Here is a 22,803-nt window from a genome sequence, read left to right on the forward strand (position 1 = left end):
GGGTATAGTGAGGGTAATTTTTCCCACTGTCTTCATAAATGCTTGCTCTGCTTGTACAGAATAAAGGAGAACCAAATGGGGAGGGAAGGATGAAGCAAGGGCAATGCAGGGTTGATGTGTCCTGTTTGGCTCGTCAGCCCAGCTGACACAGACAATATTTGATATCTAATCTTCAAGCCTTGTTATGTAACCCTTAACCATCCAGATTGGAATGAAGGGATCCTATGTATGAGGTGGTCGTAGCCAAAACCACAACAGATTGTCATCAATGAGCAGATAACAGCCTTACCTTTTAAAGGGGCAGTTCGGATGTTGACTTGGGTTTGTATGAGGTGCTTATCCACAGTCAGTCTGTTACCTACAACAGATGGCGCTCAACAGGTCTCCAGGTTGTAGAAGCAACAGGAGTACCAATGTAGGAAGCTAAGCAATGTACTGCTATGGATGGAAAAAAAATCTGTTTTAGTGTGCTCTATATTTAGATTATTTTCACTGCTTTTCCTTGGCATCAGACAGCCTTTTCCAACGGGAGACTGCAGTTTCACAACCCAATATCGCTCTCTCTTGCTCAACTAGATTCCTCTGGCTAAAACAGTAATTTTACCGTGCAGAACAGGGAGTTTCTGGTCTACTGCTTCTTTGGTCTGTTCTTTAGGGCCCAAGCATCTTTATTTCTTTGCTCAACTCAATCGCATTTTCGAGGACCTACATGTGCTCGACGGCATATCAAACTTGGCGGACATGTCAGTCATGGTGAAACATTACATATTTTATGGGTCCTGCCAACAGGCTTGACAGCACCCCCTACAACATTTCAGTGAAGTAGCCCCGCCAGTGCATTTCACATACATGTACAAAAATTGCTAGGAACGTGTCGTGCATTTTAAAGAACTCCTACAGAATCAATCAGATTGACTTCAAAACTGGTGTGTGCCATCTAGACTAGTCTGTGATCAAGTTGTTAAAAGATTAACTATCATTGAAAGGCCTGGCTGTGGTGTGGTGTTACTGATTTTACCTATGGGGTTTGGCTGCTTTGGAAAGTGTGATATTTGGCTTAAATAATGGCAGTTTCCTGACTGAAAGGTTGTTTGACAGCAAGGTAAAGCAGAGAAAATGTTCTAAATATTGTACACGCAAACTGATTTTTAATTTTTAATTTTAGCAGGTTAAAATAAATGTTTTGGTTGTTGTGTCCTCTGGACTTTGTTGGAAACAGGAAAGGAATGTGGGACTTTTGTTTTGTAGGGGTGTACTTGCCAACAGGGAGGTGAAGGTTCAAATTTTTCTGGTCAAAGTACTTGGTACATCCATCCACAGACTCCCATTTCACCAGATTGTGTGGGGGTGGGTTTAAGGATTGTAGTCTTAGTATGTTTCATCATCTAAGTTGGTTAGGTGACAGATGGTTTGACAAAGTCTTGAAAGTTTAGAAAATATTTAGTTTTAAACTTTATTTTTAGTTTTCAAGGTTAGTGATATCCTTGAATTTGAATATACTTCCATGCTTGAATTTTCAACACAATCTGGGGGTTTCAGCTCCACAATCACCCATGTAAACCAAAAATATTTTAATATTTGAAATGAAACAATCCTGGTGCCATATTTGTCATTCATAGTTAGGTAAGTCTTCTGTTGATCCCTTACTTTGAAAATGAGCGAGCATAAGTAATCATGGTCAAAACATACAGTCAAAGTTAAAATAAAGTCACAGTACACATTAATTGCTGTGGATATAAAGACATCTGCATTCATAATAAGTTAGAAGTAATGAAAAAGGCCTCACGAGTCTCTCAGTACAAACCCTAAATAATATGAAAAAAAAGACAAAAATGTGTTTCCAAAGGTTGTAATGAGGGGCAGGAAGTTATATCATTAACATTTCTATTTTAACAGCTCTGTGTGAACACTATGCAATGAATATAAAAGTTCATTCACCAGCACTACTGGAGTTTTCCCACATATTTTATGATCTTCCTCAGCAGATGGAGTTGACCTCTAAGCCCTTTAAGAACTATGTGTCCTCCCTGTTGGCTGAAAAGTTGGAATTGGAAGTTCATTGTTTTATTAACTGCTGTTTCCAAGGCCAAGGCTGAACGTTTGATTCCAATAAAAGTGCACTAATTAGAAAATGCATATATAAAATCTTATACATTTGGTGCGGAGTGAAGTCTCAGACTCTCAGCACTTTTCAGACAAACACAATATAACACAAACTGCTTCACTATAAATCACTAACCCCAACCTACCCGCACACAGAGCAATGACAAAAATAAGAAAAGGACATTAAAATCAGGAACAGAAAAAACAAGTATTTGCAAGTATTTGTGATTCGTTGGCAGAATGCAGATTGCATCATGAAATTCAATATGATAATAAGCTTGAGTTGAACTGTGTCTCGCCTTGAGAGTAGATGAGATCAGATGGCTGCAGCACGAGATGGTGACAAAAAACTGTAGTGAAGTTGGACAGTTAGGCTCCCTGTAGTCCACCACGTTAGGATAGTTAAGGCTGATGGAATAAAGTGTTCTTGATCACTGATGTAGTCGAAGCAGAGAGATCCCCATACTGTTCCATGATCCTCTGTTCTTTTAATGTCAGTCTGAGAGCCATTACAAGATGTTCTCCTTTTCCCAGCCTGTAGAGCACTCATGACACAGGCACTAGTTTTATCTCACCTTGATTACCGCTCACCAGCCAAAAAAGATCTGTCGAAGCTCCAAATAGCTCAGAATAAAACTGCAAGACTGGCACCGGCCTGTCCGTCGGCTGTGAAGCTGAGAACAGAGACGGTGCTGCCAGTCTCTCATGGCTCAGTAGAGGAGAGGCTGGCATGCAATCTAATGAGATTCTTTCAGAAAATCTGTTACAGCAAACAACCAAATGGTCTGTACTCAAAAATAAATTATGTGAGACACCAACAGTCACACCACCAGGCGGGCTACTGGGGGTTGTCTGGTCACACAAAAACAGATGCAGTGTGCAGATCTGTAATGTACAGAGTCATCATAATTATGATCACTGAAGAGCTCAGTAAGGCAAGTTTTTAAAAAGACTACTAAAACAAGTGCAAATTTACAATAACTGCGATAATATGTTCATGCATGTATGTGTATTCATGCACACACACACACAGACACCTGACCTCTGTGGCTAAAGTAGAAAGAGAGGGAGAGTTAGTCACAATAGGAAAAGGAACTCTGCCAAGTCCAGTGACTCCTGCACCTCCTGCTGCGAGGCTCCATGACAAACGGTTCAGGAGTTATGAAAGATGGCATGGCTAAAGTATGGGCTAACCTTCACCGATTAAAAAAGGGAACTCTGCTGACTCCAGAGATGCCTCCCACACGTGTCCACAACAAACAGCTCACGGGTTGTTAAAGGTTGTGTGGCTAAATTGTAGGGGACGAAACAAACTGTCAACAATGAAAAATGAACTCTGCTTAGTCTGATAGCAGCTCCAGCAGCTGACGGTCACTTTTGGAGGGAGAAAATCATGACGTCACTTGTACAACTTCTGGGCATGTCATCTTTCTAACTCCAAATCTTCACAGTCTGATAGGTAAACAGCTCTATGACAAACTGCGACTGTCTTGCCTTGAAAAATGATCTTTTAAATTGATGTATGATTTGTGGCACATTTCAAACGGGATGAAAAAATAATTTGTCTCTCGCCATTGACTTCATATTTTTTCCAAAGTTAGGTGGTGGTCCACCAGGCTGGACTTGACAAGGGTCAATAATACGCAAATATATTTCTTTACTTGCATTCATGCAATAATATTTACTTTTTAAGTAATAATGATTCATTCTAATCGACATTATACAAATATAATAATCACAACATTTTACTTTTTTTTGTTATTCATTTTTTGCATTTTCTGTCATCTTCCCTCCAATTTGCTGTGGCCCACCTTGTCGGCCCGCTGTGTTATTTGGGTCTCCGGACCAGTGTTTTGGAACCCTTCAGATCTCATCAAAGCGCGTGGGTGGGCCCGTCCAACCCCACGTGCTCCTCGTTTCCAGGTCTCCTCGCGCAGCCTCATTGCCTCGAGCAGTCCAGAATCGTTCAGGCCGAGTGTGTTTGTGTGTGTGTTGTGTGTGAGAGTGTGTGATCACACGGCGGAGCTCGGCGGCACCGACACACACCATGCAGCTGGAGCCGAGCGGAGGAGCCTCATCAGGGAGCTTTTAACTCTCCAACAGGCGGACAGGGAGGTGAGAGATGCGGGCGCTGCGTTCACGGACACCCCGCTGTTGTGTTTGTGTACAGTGTGAAGAACAGCGCTGCTGCAGCTCCGCTCATCACGCCTCTGTTCAGCTCATTTAACGGCGCTGCACCGAGGAAACACCAGGACTATGTGAGCATCATGCTCGCTGTGAGATGCCTGCTGTTCGCTGCAGTGTGTGCACGGTGCGCCGTGACAGGTACGAGCCTCTGCTTTCATCTCACGATTCACTGTATTACAGGGAACATGTGCTCTGTGATTATAATTAGAAGAATGATAGTTTTTGTTCGTAACGCATCTTCTTAACCCGCTCCATGAATATGAACAAGAATCGTGTAAAATTGTTGCATCGCGTCAACAAGCAGCTCACCGTCAGCTGTTTGATCTCAACACAGGACTGCAGGAATAAGAAAAAACGTGATCTGTCTTACACGTTGTCTTTTCTTGGTTTTTAAGGCTGCATTACATTAAAGTGATGTAATTTTCTGAACTTAGCAGACTGTTCTAGCTCTTCCATACATTGCTTTTTAGCCATAGTCAGTACAATATCCACAATACTGATTATTATTTATCAGTGTGCTAATATTTTCTGAAAGCACCACATTCATGTCAAGCTATTTAGCCAAATATATATATATATTTGATTTTGTACTGCTCAGCTCTATTTTATGTACTGTTGGGCTGCAACAAACAATCATTTTCATAGTCAATTAATCTGTTGCCACAACCCAAAGATTATTCAGGTTACTGTCATAGAGGAGTAAAGAAACCAAAAAATATTCACATTTGAGAAAATGAAATCAGAGAATTATTGCTTTTTTCTTACAAATACTCAAGCCAATTAATTGATTATCAAACTAGTTGGTAATTAATTTAATAATCGCGTCCTCACTATTTGAGAATTTATGGTATGTATTTTTTAGAGAAAATGTGTCCGATATCACGGCATAGCCTAAAAATAGTGAGAGTAGGGATAGTATGTGCCTTTGCAATGATTTTGATAAAAAGGTTAAAATACAACCACTGTTGTCCGTCAGTGTCTAGTCAGTGTTAGTTGAGATTCAGTATTGTGGCAAAGCACCTGTGCTAATTATAGATGCAAAACAATGTATTTTTAAGTTTTTGAAAGATTGCGTCCCCACCCTCTCATATGCCCCAGATTAGTTTGTTCCACTCACTACCTTTAATGATGGGTCTGTTTTTACTGCCAAAATATTTTATCAGTCCCTCCAGGAAGATGTCATTGAAACCATTAGGGAGAGTGTGAAATGAACACAAATCCATTATTTTGTAATTTATTCCCATGCATGCTGTAATCTCAGGCAGCACTCCTCTGGCAGCAGCACAGCGTCTCTCTGTCTCCTCTCACACCTGAGACTGACAGCTGTTACTATGCTTATGGAGACACTGTGTTTTTGTTGCTCTGAAACTTTGTGGCAACAGAAGAGCAGACACACAACACAGAGGGGAAACAAGTTGCATCAGACATCGTAGTTTTGTTCACTTGTCATGAGTGGACTGACTCATGAATCCCTCCACCCTCCAAAGCCCCTGTCGTAGCTGGGACATGGGACATGAGCTCCACACACCTTGGTTTGCTCTCTGTCCTCTCCACTTGGACGTTCGTGTGCTGACTGGACCGCCTCATGTGTCCTCTCTGCAGGTCTGAGGGAATGGGTGAGTCTGGAGGGGAGGCTGCCGCCTGCAGAGGAGGTGGTTCAGCCCAAGCGGCTCCTGCACCAGATCCACTCTGAGGAGGAGCTGCTCCACAGCCGGCTGGACACCCGGGTCAAAAACTCCTCTGCCGGAGTGCAGGTGAGTTCAGTCTGCAAAGTGTGACTCGTCAGAGCTGAGCACACACGTGTTATTGTTCCCCTTCGTTCTCATGTTCTACATATTCTACAAACAAAATGTTGAGGTCAAATTTTGAACAAGGTCTCCTCAGTAAATAGGCGTCATTCATGCTTTGCTGAATGTTAAGGACTGACTGCAGCAGCAGACCTCAATTAAGCTCCTCTGGGAGCGGGTTCATTCATCCTGTGAAGAATGGCTGAGTTCCTCCAAACAAAGTGAGATGATGAAGAGATCCCATTCAACCGTCCAACCTCTAACTAAAGACACTCAGTGAAACTTAAAACCTGTTGAACAAAGAAGGAGCTGTAATTGATAAATTATAGAAAAAGTGTCAGTTTACGTATTTTAATGATTATGAATGATTTGAGGATACTGTTATTGAGATATATACTGTATATAGGGGAGATGGGGGACAAGTGTAACTTTTTTTTTACATTTTCCTTCTAAACTCAGACTACTTCAAATACACTTTAAATCATTTTTTTGTTAAAAACATTAACAAAAGCTCTTTTTCCACAGGCAGAGAGAGAATCCTACTGAACTTGTGCAGAGATAAAATAATACGTTTGGATGTTACCTATATAAAATGTATATTGTTTGCTAGGTAAAAAGTATAAAGAAAACAACATTGCTTGCTGGCCTGCTAAAAAAGAAGAAAAAAACAGTATGTTGTTTGCTAGCTAGCTAAAACATAGGTTAGCCTAATTAGCCTAAACATGGCGGCTCAGCAGAGAATTATAGTAATAATAATCTTTCGATCTTTACTGTTCACAGATGTTGAAATTTGCCTTTGGCTTCACAGTTTGGTTTTAAAAAAATTAATCGCATTAAATTACAATACACACCATAACAACAGAACATGCACAGTGCAGACAACAATAATGGGCATGACTTAAGTCTGAATCATGTTTATGAGTTGAGCAAAGTTATTGTATTTGGTATAAAAGACTCTCAAAAGGGCAGATATTTTACAAGTGAAACCACTTCAAGACTTTGCTTAAAGTTGGTATTGCGTCACATTTTAAATTGAAGTTTTAAGTTTTGGTGCAACGTAATTTAAAGTTCAACCATGACTTAATCAGGTTTAAAAAAAATCCTTGTCGGTGCAACAATATGGTGTAGCTCAACATCACATCAACATATTGGATATTGTACATTCTGTACAGCGTGGATGACATTGGATAACATTGTTATGTACTCAGACAAAGACGATCAGACAACTTATTTCTAAGACTTCATCTGCTCTCTGTCATTCATCCTTATTTGTCCTCACTTTGAGGTCATGTGTCTGTCACCCCTGCACACCCCACCCTGTGACAACTGCACACACACACACACACAGTGCCCAGCTGGCCCAGGCCACAACAGGGCAGAAAATTCACCCCCTCTAGCTGCCTCCTCCTTTCCAGTCCATTAGATAATATTTCACACCTCTACCTGTCCTCTCTCGTTACCTTCGCTATGAACACTGTCTGTCAGTCGGCGGCCGGTCGGTCAGTGGATATGACACAGGTCTGACCTTCAGCTACCCTCTGTGGACGGCGTCTCATGATCTGTTTCTCTCTGAGACTGTAGGAGCCCTCAGGAAGACGTGTGTTATTCTTGTTTTCTGTGGAAAAGTCTGAGTGCTGTCACATTACAGAGCGTGAATATAGATATGAAATAATATCTGTCCTTTCAGAATTCTCCTATCAGCTTTAAACTACACATTTAAAAGAAACAACTGTTTTGATTCACCCTCACTGTTCTCATCAACCGTGTCTGTAGAAGCAGGAAGGTGTTTTCAGTGAAAAGGCTCTGATACACAAGCACCAAACAGGTGACAGAAACAGGTGCGAGTTGCTAAAGAGCCAGATATTTCCCTCAGAAGTTCACCATTTCAACTTTGAAAACAACAAAGAAAAACAAAAAACAAAACAAGTCAGTTAATGCAGTTGGGTCTCACAACTGAGAGATGATGATCTGAAGTTTCTTTTTTTTCTCTAAAGCAGAGAAAAAACAAAGATGAGCACACTGTTTGGAGCTTGTTACTCATTTATCAGGAAGTGTTATTGTAAACTAGGATTAATGTTTATCTCTTTGTCAAACAAGCAGGACTTGAACTTTAGGTTAACTAGCCTCTTTTGTTTTTAACAGTCTATCAGTGCTCTAGTTTTTAAGAGGCTATGTAATCGGGGCTTGGCAGTAACAGTTACTGATACTGATACAGATACAAAATTGTATTTTTATTTTTTATTTATTTTTCATGTATATTTGATGTTTGAAATACAATACAGTGAAAAAAAATCTTCACAGTCAGCCCTGATGCAGCTTTCTTATCTTTGCTCACAGGCACCGTTGTGGTCTTTGTATGGGACAGTGTATGGACCCAGTGGAGGTTTAGATTGATACTAAGTGGTTTGCAGAGAGTGCATGGTAATACTAATTAGACCTGCCTCGCCGCCGGCCACTAAGTCCTGGTGGGAGACACCACAGAGCTCCGTCTTCTAATGGGGACGGGGGTTAACCTTGGAGCAAGGTTACACAGAACTGATGAGCCCCAACACCCAGTTTTATCCAGAGAGCCTCAGAGGGATGGATGAGGCTGCCTCGTCTTCAGGGACGAGGACGTCCCTTTATTATCCGAGTCTCTTTGTTGCTTTGCTTAAATGATTTCATACTGAACGTCCATCAATCTTCCCCCCTCCTCCACTCTCTCTTTATCACGTTGTGTCACATTTTTTCATAAGATCTTATTCCCAGTTTCCTTAAAGCATGAAACACTTGACAAACGAGTGACTCATTTGTTTGAGTCAGTGTCTGGGAACAACACCAGATGCATTTGTTAATCTAAAAGTAAGCTTTTAGTACTTATTTATGCTTAGTTTCTGTTTCACTGCACATCACTGTGAGTCTTTGTCGTTTGTTTCTCCACTGGTTTACTGACTACTTGCCCTCCTCGCAGAGCCGAGAGACATAAACTCGACACAGCTGCACAAAAATGAAAGCATGACCTTGACTTTTTTCGTTTTCCATTATGTAATTTGACTACTGCTGATCCGGTCGACTCTGCCCATCCCTCCTCTGTTGTGGTTTCTCACTTATTCTTCTAGGTAAAGGTTTTGTCTTATCTGCTCTGAAAGTCTAAGGATAGAGGGTGTGTGTGCTGATTTGCAAATCAGCACACAGTTCATGATTTTAAGCTTTATATTTGATTATTAGAGGACAACAAAACTGAGTAGCAATCCTGCAGCTTCACACATCAAACAACAAATAAATGTTAAGAAAAAGATATTAAAAATGTAAAAAATAGCAAAATTTAAAAACGTATTTTAGATAAAAATGTAACTGGTGTAGCTTTGCAAACTAGTTGGTTTGTTTACAATACACAGCACCGAACATAGACAATCAAGAGGCAGTGCATTGCAATCTGTGGTAAAAATCTAATTTGAGACACATATTCTGAATGTGCTGTGTAAATATCCAGAGAATACTCCTACAACCTGAATAATATCGGCACATGACGTAATCGGAATAAGGCCCTATTCAGAATATTCAGTTAAAATATGCTGTTTAAATGACCCGTATCAAATTTGTAATATTGTCATATTGGGAATAATAGTGGAAAATCTTAAGTTAAATCATAAGTCACGGGTATTAAAGTCCAAGTCAAGTTGCAAGTCTTTTTTGAAGTCAGGTCATCAAGTTTGTGACTTGTGTCTGACTCGACACACCTCTGATGAGCAGAATGTAGAATGACTCGGTACAAAGCATAATACCAGATTTAAAACTGGTCTAATAAAGCCACTGATTTCTAATGATTACATTGATTTAATAAAGCGCACAATCTTGACTACATTTGGTGCTCACTTTTCTTATAAACTCTCATCAACAGACAAAAATGATTTATTATGCCTCCTTCTCCCCCCATCCCTCCTTCAGCCCATCCATCTGGCCCAGAGCAGCTTCTTGGTGGAGGCCTTCGGCACATCCTTCATCCTTGACCTGGAACTCAACCAGTGAGTCAACGCTTGCCTGCAGAGCGCTCACGCATCCACACCACAGAGGCACCGAACAGCGTTTAATGCTCACTTACTGACATGACCGTACTCACATGCACGCACTCGCTGTCTTTCTCCATCCGTCTCTCCGCCCACCTGCAGTAATGTACTGTACGTCCTGGTTGTTATACAGTCTGGCTGCAGGTTAAACGATACTCTAAATGTGAACGTCCCCTCCCCCTCTTCTCACTCGACACACATTGTGCTCTAATGGACTGCATTTATGTCATACCTTCCTCTGGCTGTCTGAGCACTTACAATAAATGAGTCTTCACACATTTGGGTTTTACTTATGAATCAGCCGTTTGCTGATCTGGATTCGCATATGTCATAATGATGAATAATGACACATAATGGTCTCCAATAGTCACACAGTGCTACAGTCCTGCTCTGTTAAAATTCAGGTTGAAACCAAATATTACAATGGTTGTGGCTTTTCTCACGTTTGTCTTCCTCTTGTCCCCAGCAACCTTCTGTCTACAGACTACGTGGAGCGTCACTATGACGAGGACGGGCAGCTGTCACAGAATATGGTAAGACCGTTTCTTAAAATAGATTAGAAATAGATCGACATCTTGCAAAAATCATCACCACAGTCATGTCTGTCTGGTGAATATGATGCTAAGACTGGCTAGATTAGCTTGGCTTAACGTAAAGACTGTAAACAGGAAAAGAACTATCCCGGTTTAAAGGTAACAAATTCTGCTTAAAACCACCTCTGAACCTCACTAATTAACACATTTTATCCTGGTTGTTCCGTCTGTAAAATTCATAGCATGAAAACAACTAGTGGTGGTTTTAAGAGGGTTTTTTTTTTTGTAAGAATTATTATAATGAGATATAATGTGTTTATTAGTGAGCTTTGGAGGTGTTAGTGGGGGGGGGGGGGGGGTTGTATCTTTGGACAGAGCCAGGCTAGCTGTTTGTCCCTGTTTCCAGTCTTTATGTTAAGTTAAGTTAACTGGCTGCTGGTTGTAGCTTTGTAGTATAAGAGTGGTTTTGATTTTCTCACCTAAATCCGGGATCAGACTACAGGAGTTTTGGGACGATTTATGACTGATTCATCCCTGACAGTCACAGAAGAAGTCTGGTCTGTACGCAGACTCATCTGGTCCGACCCCAAGATTTTTACTTAGATGATTACATCAGTACTGTCTGAGTGGGACCATGACAGCCTATGAGAGAGAGACAAGTCTAGAAGCTGATCAGCTGACAGTGTTGCTAAGCAACTATTAACGTTTTAGCCCATGAGGCTAATGTTAGCTAGCATGCTACTGTTGACAAATATTCACACTGAATTAAAATCTCACTTCCAGTTTTCGCGGAAGTAAAGACAAACCCAGTTGACTGCATCTCCCCAAACATTTTCTGTCCCAGAGCTGTTTATCTCTCTGGTTTTCTACTGCAATGAAGGGATAAAACAGAGCGCGACCAATATGTCACTCAACCAATATTATGGGCCTATCACAGCCTTATTGGTCTATATTGATCGGCACATATGTTGTCTGATATGTGCCTGCATAGAAACATTTTTTTTAACAGGCCATGATACAGATATTTTTTTATTTATTAGCTTTATAGGCAGCATGCTCTGTAAATGCTAGCATTTTTCTTAATTCAGGTTTAATAGATACATACGTTTATTTGAGTTATTTCTAATCATTAAAAACAACATTGAAAGTTTACTGTTTCAGCACCCATCCAGTATATTGGAATCATTTTACTCCTTAATATTGGCATCGGCCCCGAAAATAAAATATTTGTTGGGCTCTAATATAAAAAGGGTTAGGGTGCTGTTATGAATAATCACTGTTTTCTTTATTTTGATCATAATGCTAGCTGTTTTTATGTCCCTTTTAAATTATCTTTTTATTCTATCCTGTGTGCTCTGGTGGCTTGTTGCAGCCACCTGACCAGCGCACGACGTGTGTGGACTGTTGACTGACGGGAACGAGATGGGACAGGGGTATTTTGGCGAAAGCGTGGTTAGATAGGAGTGAAAATCCTCTCCTGTGTCACCCTCTAAGCCATACATTAAAGTGGTATTGATTTTCTCATCTAACTCTTAACAAGGAAATAAATAAATAAATAAATAAAGCGTGTTTCCCAAAATATCGACCTGTTCCTTTGATAAACTCTTGACAAATGTTGGCATCCTCAAATTTCTATCAGAATTTAATAGAGGTCAGTGAGCTAGTTTTCCATCACAGCCACATTGATAGAAATTGATTTTATGTCGATGCCTACTTCAGGGTAGCTTTTATGTCCAGTGTGAATTAGAACATGTTTCTAGTGAGTTTATTCCCCCTGAGAGAAATTCAACAGACTCAATAACAACAGCAGCAGCGTGTTTATGTCTCTCCCTGCAGGCAGAAGTTCGAAGAAAAGCCAAATGTTTTTATATGTTTTGAGGTTTTAGTCTAAATGGGTATGAAAATGATTTGTTTCAAGCGTGTATAAGATCGCCTGCTGGTTTCTTCCACTAGTCAATCCACACATCACGCTGGATCTTAGGAAGTATGTCCAAAAACAGCTTTCTAGCAATAGAAATCCGAGCAAACGGCCCTGTAGTAATGTTCTGAGCCTGGTTTGTTTAAACGGTCTCAGAAACAGACACTTACTGTAGACAGCTTGACTCTCGGCACCATCTGGGAGACGGTCTCTTTCAGTCTGTATCCTTGCCTTTATTGTAGCCTCTGTCCCTCCCTCTCTGTCCCTGTCTCACTATCTCTCTCTCTGTCTCGCTTTCACTCTCTTTTCCTTTGCCAAAGACCACCTGACCAATCAGTAGATGGTTGCCATGGGTACTAGCAGTCCGCAGCAGCAGCAGCAGCAGCAGCAGCTAGGGTCTATTTTGTCGTGAGGGGAATTCAAATCACATCCATTTTCAGAACCAACAAAACCAAATCCTACAACCACCCTCTGCCCTGACCTCTGGAACACAGACACTGAGTTAGAGGTTTATTTGCACGGGTTAAAATCAAACAAATGACAAAAATACATTTAAAAAATAGAATATGATGTGCAGGGCAACTTCAGTTATACATGTTCTGTAAGACTTCAAAGATGTCATTTTGAGAAGAGACCTCCATAATTCAGTAAGATGCTAGTAAGATGTTTGGGACACTAAGACCTGGGGTGTTTTATTACTCTCGAGAGATAATTGATAATTAAAACAGCGGGAGCTGGATTAACGCATCTGCCGAATGGGGCTACAGTAAGTTTAAAACAGCATCTCTGTTAGATAGTTTGCCCACCACAGAGCACAGACAAGATTATTTTTCAACTGTGAAATGATCCACTCATGTGTGTATATCTTGGACACAATTCTTTATTAACCAAGTTTAAAGGATCTTCCTAAATTAATGTTCTAAGCTAAGTAAAACAAGAATATCGACCAATATGTTAAATTAGATAATTAAATGTTGATAATGGTGTTGTCCATCAGGTGAAGCACAGAGATTAAATTTAGACAAATATGGTCGGAATAATATTAGTCTGTGGTTATTAAAATGAGAAAGGAAATGTTAATGATGAAAACAAATGAGTTTTTTAAATCTGAACTGCTACATGAGCTAAACATGCAAATACCTGCACATTTTCTGATATAGAAACTGGAGCCTCCGTGGAGAAATTACACCACAGACTGCGCTTTTATTTCCTTTAATGCATGCAGGACTCCAGAACTGCAGCCCCCGCCCCCACCGCCACCATCTCCATCTTGATTTATTTAGTTTTATTGACGTGCCGATAAATTGTTCCTGCCTTTGTGTGTCAATTTTTTATTGGTCCCTCTGGATCTCTGCTATTGCGCTGAGAGGTGACCTGCTCGTTCGGATTGAATCTAAATGACACACGACTAAAAGAGGAATTGAATTAGGGATGAGGACGAGCTAGAATTGATGTGAGCGCGAATCGCATATTGCAGAATCAGCAGTTTTTTATTTTTTATTATTTTCTGCTTTCAAAATCGGTTCTTGAGCTTGAGCAACAACAAACTCTTTGGCATATTGTGATTGATATTGTGGTTGAAAACATATAAGATGCCAGTGAGGAAAACAATGGAAGATACTCTGCTACGGCAAACACATTATTATTTATTTATTTAGAAATAAGGGTTACAAAAGGGTTCTCCTTTAAGGGCTGAGGTTCTACCCAGAACCATTTGCTTTTGAAGAACCCTTGATGAGCCATTTTTTTTTCAAGGATTGTTGTATCGTTGGGTGTTAAAAGATCCTCATCCTCACATATTCAAATGTTTACCAGTGTTTCAAATAGTATAATTAAATGCAGATGTATCTGGACAGACAAGTAAGACAAGGGTGTTAGAGCTGAAACTTCTCAGTAGAGTGGAGGAGGTTCTAGATAAATACCTTGGAAAATAAAAGGGTTCTTGGTAGATCTCCATGAGTGTGTTCTGGACCACTTTTGGTGCAGACAGAAACAGATAACTTTGCCTGGCAAGACGGATTCTCGTGTGATCTCGTGCTGCCTTGCAAGGTAATCCAGAGAGGGTTCTGAGTGGAATCATTAGAGCATAGAAGGATTTTGAAGAACTTCTTATAGGGGGTTCTGGGTGGAATCTTTCACAGATGATTCTAGGTGTAATCCTTTATGTTGGGTTCTTGATAAAACCCTCTGAAAGGGGTCCAGGTGGTTCGTCGGGGAACCAAAAATGTCTGCTGTGAGGACACACTGAAGAACCCCTTATGGTTCTACTTAGCACCTTATTTCTAGAACTGATAACCTGATAGACAGTGTTTACCGCACTCTATCGGCTTGCCGTATTGTATACTAATTAATAATTTCAGTACCTGAATTAGCTGCAGTCAAACACAATCAGAGGGAGATGGAGAGAAAGTGTTCTGCGTTCGCTGTCGTCATTAATGTTTTTCCATAAATAGTTTCACTGTTAAATTATTCAGCCTGTCTTTACCTGCCAGTGTTGCCTCATCGTATCTGAAAACTGGGAATAAACATCCTTTTCTCTTACTCCCAGGGGAGGTCTAATGTTCCCAACTAATCTGTCTGCTCTGTGTTCCTTTCGCTTTACATTAGCTCCCGTTGTGTCAGTACCTCTGCTCAACAGCACTGAGTCAAAGTCCAGACATCGAGTGAACTCCAGCTTTTCTAATTCGGTTAGTTTGTAATGTCAGGTTTAATCCTTCCTGACTCTGCGGGACGTGACTGTTTATTTGCTTTTGTGTGTGCATGCAAGCAGTTTTTATTTCGATCACTCCTTACGTCCTGTGTCTAGTGTCCTGCCTCCCTGTCTGTCTTTCCAGCACTGATGATATTTCACAATTACTCCACGATTTTTTAAATACAACCTGATTTATGTGTGAGTGGCCATTATTTGAAGCGCATATATCTTCTCTAAAAAGCGCACTCAGTCCTTCAAAGTCAGCATGTGTGTGTCTGCTGTGTTAGGCAATTTGATTTCCTCCATTTAGCCTTGTAATCCTACCTTTTATTTATTTATCATCTTGCCCCGGACTAAGTGCTGTGGGCTGTCTCACTATTCTCTATGAATGATTAAAGTCTTTTTCTTCCTCAACAGATGAACTGACACTGAATCTAAATTTCCTCTCTATGAAAAATACTCAGACTAATTTTAATTGGTTATTATTTTTAGTTTGTTGTTTATAACTGGTTACATAGATTTGCACGAAATGATAAAGTGATGTAAACATTTACTTTACTGTTAAACTTAAAATGTAATTAATTAATTTATTAATTACATGACATGCTAGCAGTGTGGCTCTAGTGATGCCAATGTCGGTTGTTTCGATCGATCTCTCACGTTTTTGTTTAGCACCATAATCACGGCAAAGTCTTTATTACCATAACTATAACTTATGACTCAATTTGAAGATTTGAAATTTAGTTTCTCTCCTGCGTTGCTGTTTGTACTTATATACGTATGTGCCTATTTACTGTTTCATGTTCGCTTTGAGCCAAATAGGAGTTATATTTGTAGATGAAAACCCAACATTTCTTGATTTTGCTGCTTCATAATAAAAGCCTCAAAACTGCAAAATAAAGGAGCCCTTTATTGTGAAGAATTTCAAGGAAATAATGTGTGTATCCACCATTTTACTGTTGCTTGACTCAAGCTAAGCTCGTATTCAGTTAAAAGATGCACCTTAAAGCGGGTAGCCCTGTTGAGATGGAGATAGAAACCCCTGTCATGCTGGGCAGATGTGCTGAGCTGAGCCAAGCCAGCACATCTGTATGGAAAACTTTTAGCTTCAGAAACCTGTGGGTGACATCATGTACGCTCTGTCCACTCATTACTGTCTGTCCTACCAGCTACAATTACATTAGAGGTGTTGCATTGATATTGATGCCCAAATGCTTAGTAGCTAGTATCTGTTTTGATTTCATCCTCCAAGAATGACATTTGTTTTTAACATCTGTAAGTGGAAACCTGAGTTTTGTCACATGGAGCTGGTGTTAAAGCAATTACAGCCTTTTAAGGTTTGCAATATTTAACAGCTTCCTTCGTGTAATCAGATCAGTGTAAAACACCAAAACAGACTAAATGCATTAACATACCCTCTTCCAAATTTCATCAAAAGAAAACCAGCACCATGTGTCTGAGATCTGAGACATCTGGTTTAACAGATGGACAGACACAGCTTTATCTAAGGCTCATACTGGACTCTCACCTGGTGAGGAATAAAAAAAAAAGAGTGTGACTGATTGATATTTTGCGTACAGTAACTCATTTTTAAATCCAGTTCGTACCTGACTTGACAGATCTTGTCTGAGTGTTTTTTTCAGGTTTGAGTTGCAGCTCAGAGTAAAGGTTGACCAAGCATAAAGAACAGCAGCTCCATGCCACCTCTTTTCTTTTTGGTCCGTCAGCCGTGCCAGACAACAGCAGGCTCAGGTGGCAGACATGACTTATTGGGGTTCATTACAAACACCTGAAACTGACCTGACCCTCTCTTTCACACACACACACACACACGCACACACTCCGTGAATTCAAGTAGCTACAAACAAAAGACACGCAACTGTAATCTGTGTCCACTTACTTTAGATGAAGCCTGCTTGATTATACTGTAGAAGTGTAATTCTGTCTGCCACGCACACTTCATTTCCTTCTCAGCTGCTTCTGTTAGCTCACACATTTAAACACATGCATGTGTTGCTTGACTGACAGAGGCAACTCTCCTCTCAGATTGTCGTAATCGGATCATTCCTGTACTGTGAGAGGCAGCATGGAAACACTATATTCAAAACGTGATCATGCAGTCGGAGCCCTTCAGGGGATTATGAATAATCAGGTGAAGGTATCTGGGAGCAGGGTGTACAGGTAACACCTCACGGCAGCTAGTATCAGCTGAAACTGGGAAAGTTAATCAGGGAATCACTTAAGTGACAGTGAAGCTTGTGCTTTGAGACAACAAACTGCCAATTATTATATGAGAGACACATGGATGAAAAGTGCAATTTGTCTGGTTTATGTGTGCCAACAACCAGGAGGTGGTGGTTCTAAAAATAGGAGCATCTGCAAGAACGTCACATTTCTATGTAGGTGAATTGTACAGGCGTTGTTTGAGGTCCAGTGTCAGCTTACACTCTGTAACCTTGAGGTGGGTTACTCTCTGACTGTGATATTCTTTGATTTTGTGCTGCAGGAAACTAAAATAGCTGCTGTCATGTGGTTTGCTGCTGAATTCCCTCAATAAATCAAAACAAAGAGTTTTTAGACTCACAATGTCAAGGCAATGCATGCACAAAATCACAATCTCATTTTAAGGAAACGCTTAATTCCTATTGTACGTTTTTTTTTACACGTACTTTTCTGATCATTGAAACCAGAGTCAGTCGCTAAGTTTCTCCCGTTTGACCCCTGTCCTTCCTTCCTGCGCTTTAATTGCGTTCCCATCACTCAAACGCACCGTACACACGCAGTTCTTCCCCCGGGAAACTGGACTCAGCCGCAGCCTCTGTAGGTGTAGGTTTTCCCGGACGCTGAGTCGTACTGTAGTCACTGATATCCTTCGGTCGACCCACCAGGTCAGCTGTAGGCCCCACACTGACAGTAAAATCCTGCCTGTATGTATGTAGGGGGCCAGGAGATCAGGAACAGCGAGGGGTTCACAGTCAGCGTTGGTTTCATTTTCTGAAATTTGACATGTTACTTGAAGATGGAGGGTTCGGTGTCTGACTGTAATCTATTGTGTGTTTGCAGGGAGGAGAGCACTGCTACTACCATGGGCGTGTGCGGGGGCTGCCGGGCTCCTGGGCTGCTCTGTCCACCTGCCACGGCCTACAGTACGTTGAATTCATTCACTCTTCAATCTAGGCTCAGTCAGGACCCCAAGTTTAGTGTTTTTTGTTTGTTTTTTTAATAAAATGGTAAAATTATGATTAAGTCCACATTTGCATTCATATTAATTACAGTTATTCAACTCAAAAGACAATAAAACAAATCTGTTTCATGTCTACTCACTGCAGGGATATCTTACATTTGAAGTAAACAAAATCTACAAAGGGAGGGAGAAGATCAAACAAGCTATTTTAGCATTTACAAGATCAAACAAAATATTTACAGCCTATAGGATCACATAGTTTGCACATTTACAAGCTCTGGGAACATCCTAATCCCCTCATCCGGAGAGAGAAGAAGTGAGGGAGAAGCTGCCTAAACCACACGCCACACTGACAGCCTTCAGCACGGAGAGAAACTCGCCAAGTTGGCAACACTTGTAAATGCCGGGACCCAGAGTTTTATTGCTTGACTACCTGCTTCCACCCACAACAAGGTTAAAACTACCCACTCCTGTGAGATTTGTGTTGTTCTGTTCTGCAGGATCCCAGTCACACTGCAGTAAATCACACAAAAAAATTCAAAGAATAGTTTAGTACACTTTTCAGAACAACACTTTACTCTCTCACTTGTATGGTAATTATGTGGCTGGGGTCAGCAACTTAGCTTTGCTCATTTTACCTTATTCTAGCTTAGTGTAGCATAAAGACTGGACACAGGAAGAAACGGCTAAACCAACAACTCAAAAAAATTTTTGTACACTCGTTTTTATATGGATTAAGCAAATGAGTTACATGCTTTAATTTGTTAGCTGCGAGGCAGATTTTGTTACCTTTGCACAGAGCCATGCCAGCCGTTTCCCTCTGCAAGTATCAATCTTTTTATCAATAATAAAATATTCCCCCAAATAATGAACAATTCCTTTACACAGTTTTCAAAATATCAACAAAGTATTTACAAAACCGTATACCATGTACTGATGAGGTCAAATTAAAAAGAACAATGATTTGGTTTCCCTTGAAAGATGCCTAACATATTAACATTAACATTAAACACTGATCATTTATAAAGATCTATCATGTGATTATAGATGGTATGAATCGTTATGTATGAATATGAATGTGCAAGATCAAGAAAAATAAATACAGAAAAATACAAAATTGGATACTACAATGGTATATTAGGACCATGTTATGACATTAAAATTGTTGAGAATATTTTAGTTTTTTCCTCATAAATTTGTGAGACTTTTGCTTCTTTTTGAATTTACCACTTAAATGTAGAAGTTCCGAGTTGTTTCTTGAAATTTTGCCAATTTCTTGACATTATTTCCCCTAAAAACTTTTCTTTTTCTCTAAATCCTTTCCTCTCTTCCTGCCTCTCCTGGCTGCCATCCAGTCATCCACCTCCAACAGCACAGACTGACACAAACATCCTCAGACTTACTGTACCATATTGCTGTTGTGTTTGTTTCAGGGGGATGTTTTCTGACGGGAACTTCTCGTACGGGATAGAGCCTGTTGGCAGTGGCGAGGTGAGTCAGCACTTTGGGAGGAGAGAGACCCGGCGGAGTGGAATGACTAGTTGGATTATTAGCAAACACACACATATGTAGTTTCTTGGCATCAGGAGATGAAAAACTTACGAGAAAAACTAGCACCAGTCCTTCAATCTCATCAAAATGTGTTGAAATTTTTACAGTGAATCCGCCCACAGTCTGACTTTCTCTCACCATGACTTACCATCAGTCCAGACTGTTATTCTATCTCTGAGCTGCTGCTTGGAAAGTATTGAGTTGATACACAATCCACCACAGCTGAAACACATCTCCTGTGTCATATCTGAGGGAAATATCATCTTATAGAGGCAGGAGGGAGAGAGGAGACATTTAAAACTGAAAGTTTCTTTTTAGATCCCCAAAATATTCAGATTTGATTTTAGAGTAGATCTAGAATTAAAAAGAAGTAGTTGTACAACAGTGTGAGTGGAGGGAGCACGAGCAAAGTGTTTAGAGTGGAAGAAGCTGAGCTTTTTTTTTCCATTAAGGCCCACAGTAATCGAAGTACAGCTCAATTACATAGACTGCAGAGATGGATCAATGGCCTCCCAGCTCATCTTCAAACTCCCTCACTCTCTCTGGCTCTCCGCAGCTCTCCATCTCAAATGGGTCATTTTCATAAAGTATTTATCCCCAGCTCAAGTGTACCACAGTGTCCAGTAGTGTTATTGCCATTATGACAGCCCAGTCATTGATTAATTATGCATCAGAGCACTTTCATTCCCGTAGAGCCGTCTCTACCTCAGAGGACACGGCAGCACTTTTCTCTCACACGGTGGACTGAAGTTTAGGATGGGGAGATTTTAAAAGGATGTTTTGCATTTGTTCGAGGGGATGTCATCACTCTTATAGAGTGTGCATTTGTTGCATAATTTGTTCAGGTTTATAAATTCATGCTCTTTCACAGGAAGTTTGGAGTGCAGTTTGAACAGACACTGAAAATTTAAATATTTAATTATTTAAGTTTTCAACTTATTTTCAAGGATTCAAGATTTATTTTCATTAAACCACATAAGGTTGTACAATGAAATTTGAATTATAGTTCCGTCATAATACACAAAATACAACATATTTACAAATAATTTATGGGTAATGAACAAAAATCTAAAACAAAATAAATACATATATACCTACACATATACAACCAGGAATAATTCTGTCGTCCAGTTTTGAATTTACATCAGGTTGAATGTAAACAGCAGCAGAAAGATGGTGATAATAATATGGTTGACATCTTCACATTAAAAGACAGAAACATCTGTCCATCAACTGTGACTGTATTTGAGCACAAAGCATCACTGATGTAAAAACACAGAGTCCGTCCCTCCTCGTTCTGCTGGAGTGGGATCTGCCCGTCAGGTGCAACAGCTCGATCCAGGATGCTGAGTGCCGTATCGTCCTTTGCAGTTTCCTGACAGGAGAAGCATTAAATCCCAGCTGTAGCACGGCTCTTATCCGCTCTCTTCCTGTGGTGATATCACACGCCGGTGGTGTATCCAGCTGATCCGACTGCATGTTTGAAAGATGCTGATTGGATTTGTTGATCCTCTCAGAGTCCGCTGCTCTTTAATCCAAACCCGACATCTGCTTCCAACAAGTGTTTTTCTGCATGTTTCAGCAAAAAAGCTGAAAGAATAACAGATTTAAAGAAAAAAAAGTAGCAACATGTGAAGGAGCTACTGGCTGCTGCATCCTACATCCTACATTAATATGTATTATTTATTCAATACGTTAAAGAAAATGTAGTATAGATATCACCGATTACTTTACTTCTTGGTTGGGTAGAGATGTTTGACAGTGGAACGTCTTCCAAGTTTCTGCGTAGGAGTGAGGACTGAAGTTTTCTGAGGGCTGGCTTGGCACTCCTAAATATAAAACTGGGTTGGCTAAGGATTACAAATAGTAAGAAAAAAGTAAGCTAGATGCAAACTTTATGTAAAATCATTCAGTATTTCCAACATGGGGAGACCAAGACTGACCACAACTTCTAGCTATCTGTACTCAGATGTCAAATATGGTTTGAAAAATTCTTTCACATTCTTTGAGTAGTGAACTTATCTTGCTGTCTTGTGGATCCCCTGTAGTTGATTTAATTTCATTTAAAATAACTGCAGAAACAAATGCAAAGATAATTTAGACACTATGACATGATCTCCTTGTCTGTTGAGTTCTGACTGTGGTTTTCCTTTGGTTTGAGAGGAAGTTTTTCTTAAATCTACCATTTTGATATCTAGAATTCTCATCCTGTTTGTGCAGACATGGATGGTGGAACCCCAAACTGGCTCCTCTGTGGATCCTAAATAGTTAAAATCTGCAGAACTCAGAAAAATGCAAAGAAGATTAAGGGAATTAAAGTCGGCTTGAGTTGCTCTGAGTCATCATTTTAACACAAGCGGCTCAGAGAAGAAGTTCTGACATGAAACAAATTTTATGCTCTAAACTCAGTTGGAAAAGAAACTAATTCCTTCTCTCTCTCTCTCTCTCTCTCTCTCTCTCTCTCTCTCTCTCTCTGTCTGTCATTCTGTTTGTTATCACGCTTTTCAGGAGCAGAATGACCACATAGTGTATCGTATGCCGGACGTCAACCTTTTTCCACCTCCCTGTCCAGGTAGGACCACCGTCAGACTTGCAGAAAAAACTCCACACAGTTTGATTGAAACAGATCCCTCTGTCTTTGTCTGCCCTCTAATTTCTAAATCCTAAGCCTCAGTGACACAATATCTGCTGCTCAGATCCAGCTGTAATACAAATTACACACTGTAGTGACATCTGTAAACTTTGTTTTGATTAAACTTTGTCATATGATACATATTTTTTTTGGTGAATTGCTGTTAAAAG

The 22,803-nt window shown here is 40.2% G+C and overlaps 1 protein-coding gene across 1 annotated transcript in view; it reads left to right on the forward strand.

Moving 5' to 3' along the window:
* The first annotated feature begins 4,035 nt into the window (after positions 1–4,035).
* adam11 (ADAM metallopeptidase domain 11) overlaps positions 4,036–22,803 on the forward strand; it is a 33,346-nt gene continuing 14,578 nt past the window's right edge. The window contains exons 1-7 of the mRNA XM_084740406.1: positions 4,036–4,428; positions 5,893–6,044; positions 10,005–10,081; positions 10,590–10,656; positions 18,330–18,412; positions 19,884–19,941; positions 22,510–22,573. Of these exons, the coding sequence (XP_084596532.1) occupies positions 4,371–4,428; positions 5,893–6,044; positions 10,005–10,081; positions 10,590–10,656; positions 18,330–18,412; positions 19,884–19,941; positions 22,510–22,573 (559 nt within the window). The 5' untranslated portion in view covers positions 4,036–4,370. The remainder of the gene's footprint in view (positions 4,429–5,892; positions 6,045–10,004; positions 10,082–10,589; positions 10,657–18,329; positions 18,413–19,883; positions 19,942–22,509; positions 22,574–22,803) is intronic.

The sequence above is a fragment of the Lutjanus erythropterus genome, chromosome 17, assembly GCF_056507025.1.
Source record: "Lutjanus erythropterus isolate fLutEry1 chromosome 17, fLutEry1.hap2, whole genome shotgun sequence".
NCBI classification, from domain to species: domain Eukaryota; kingdom Metazoa; phylum Chordata; class Actinopteri; order Lutjaniformes; family Lutjanidae; genus Lutjanus; species Lutjanus erythropterus.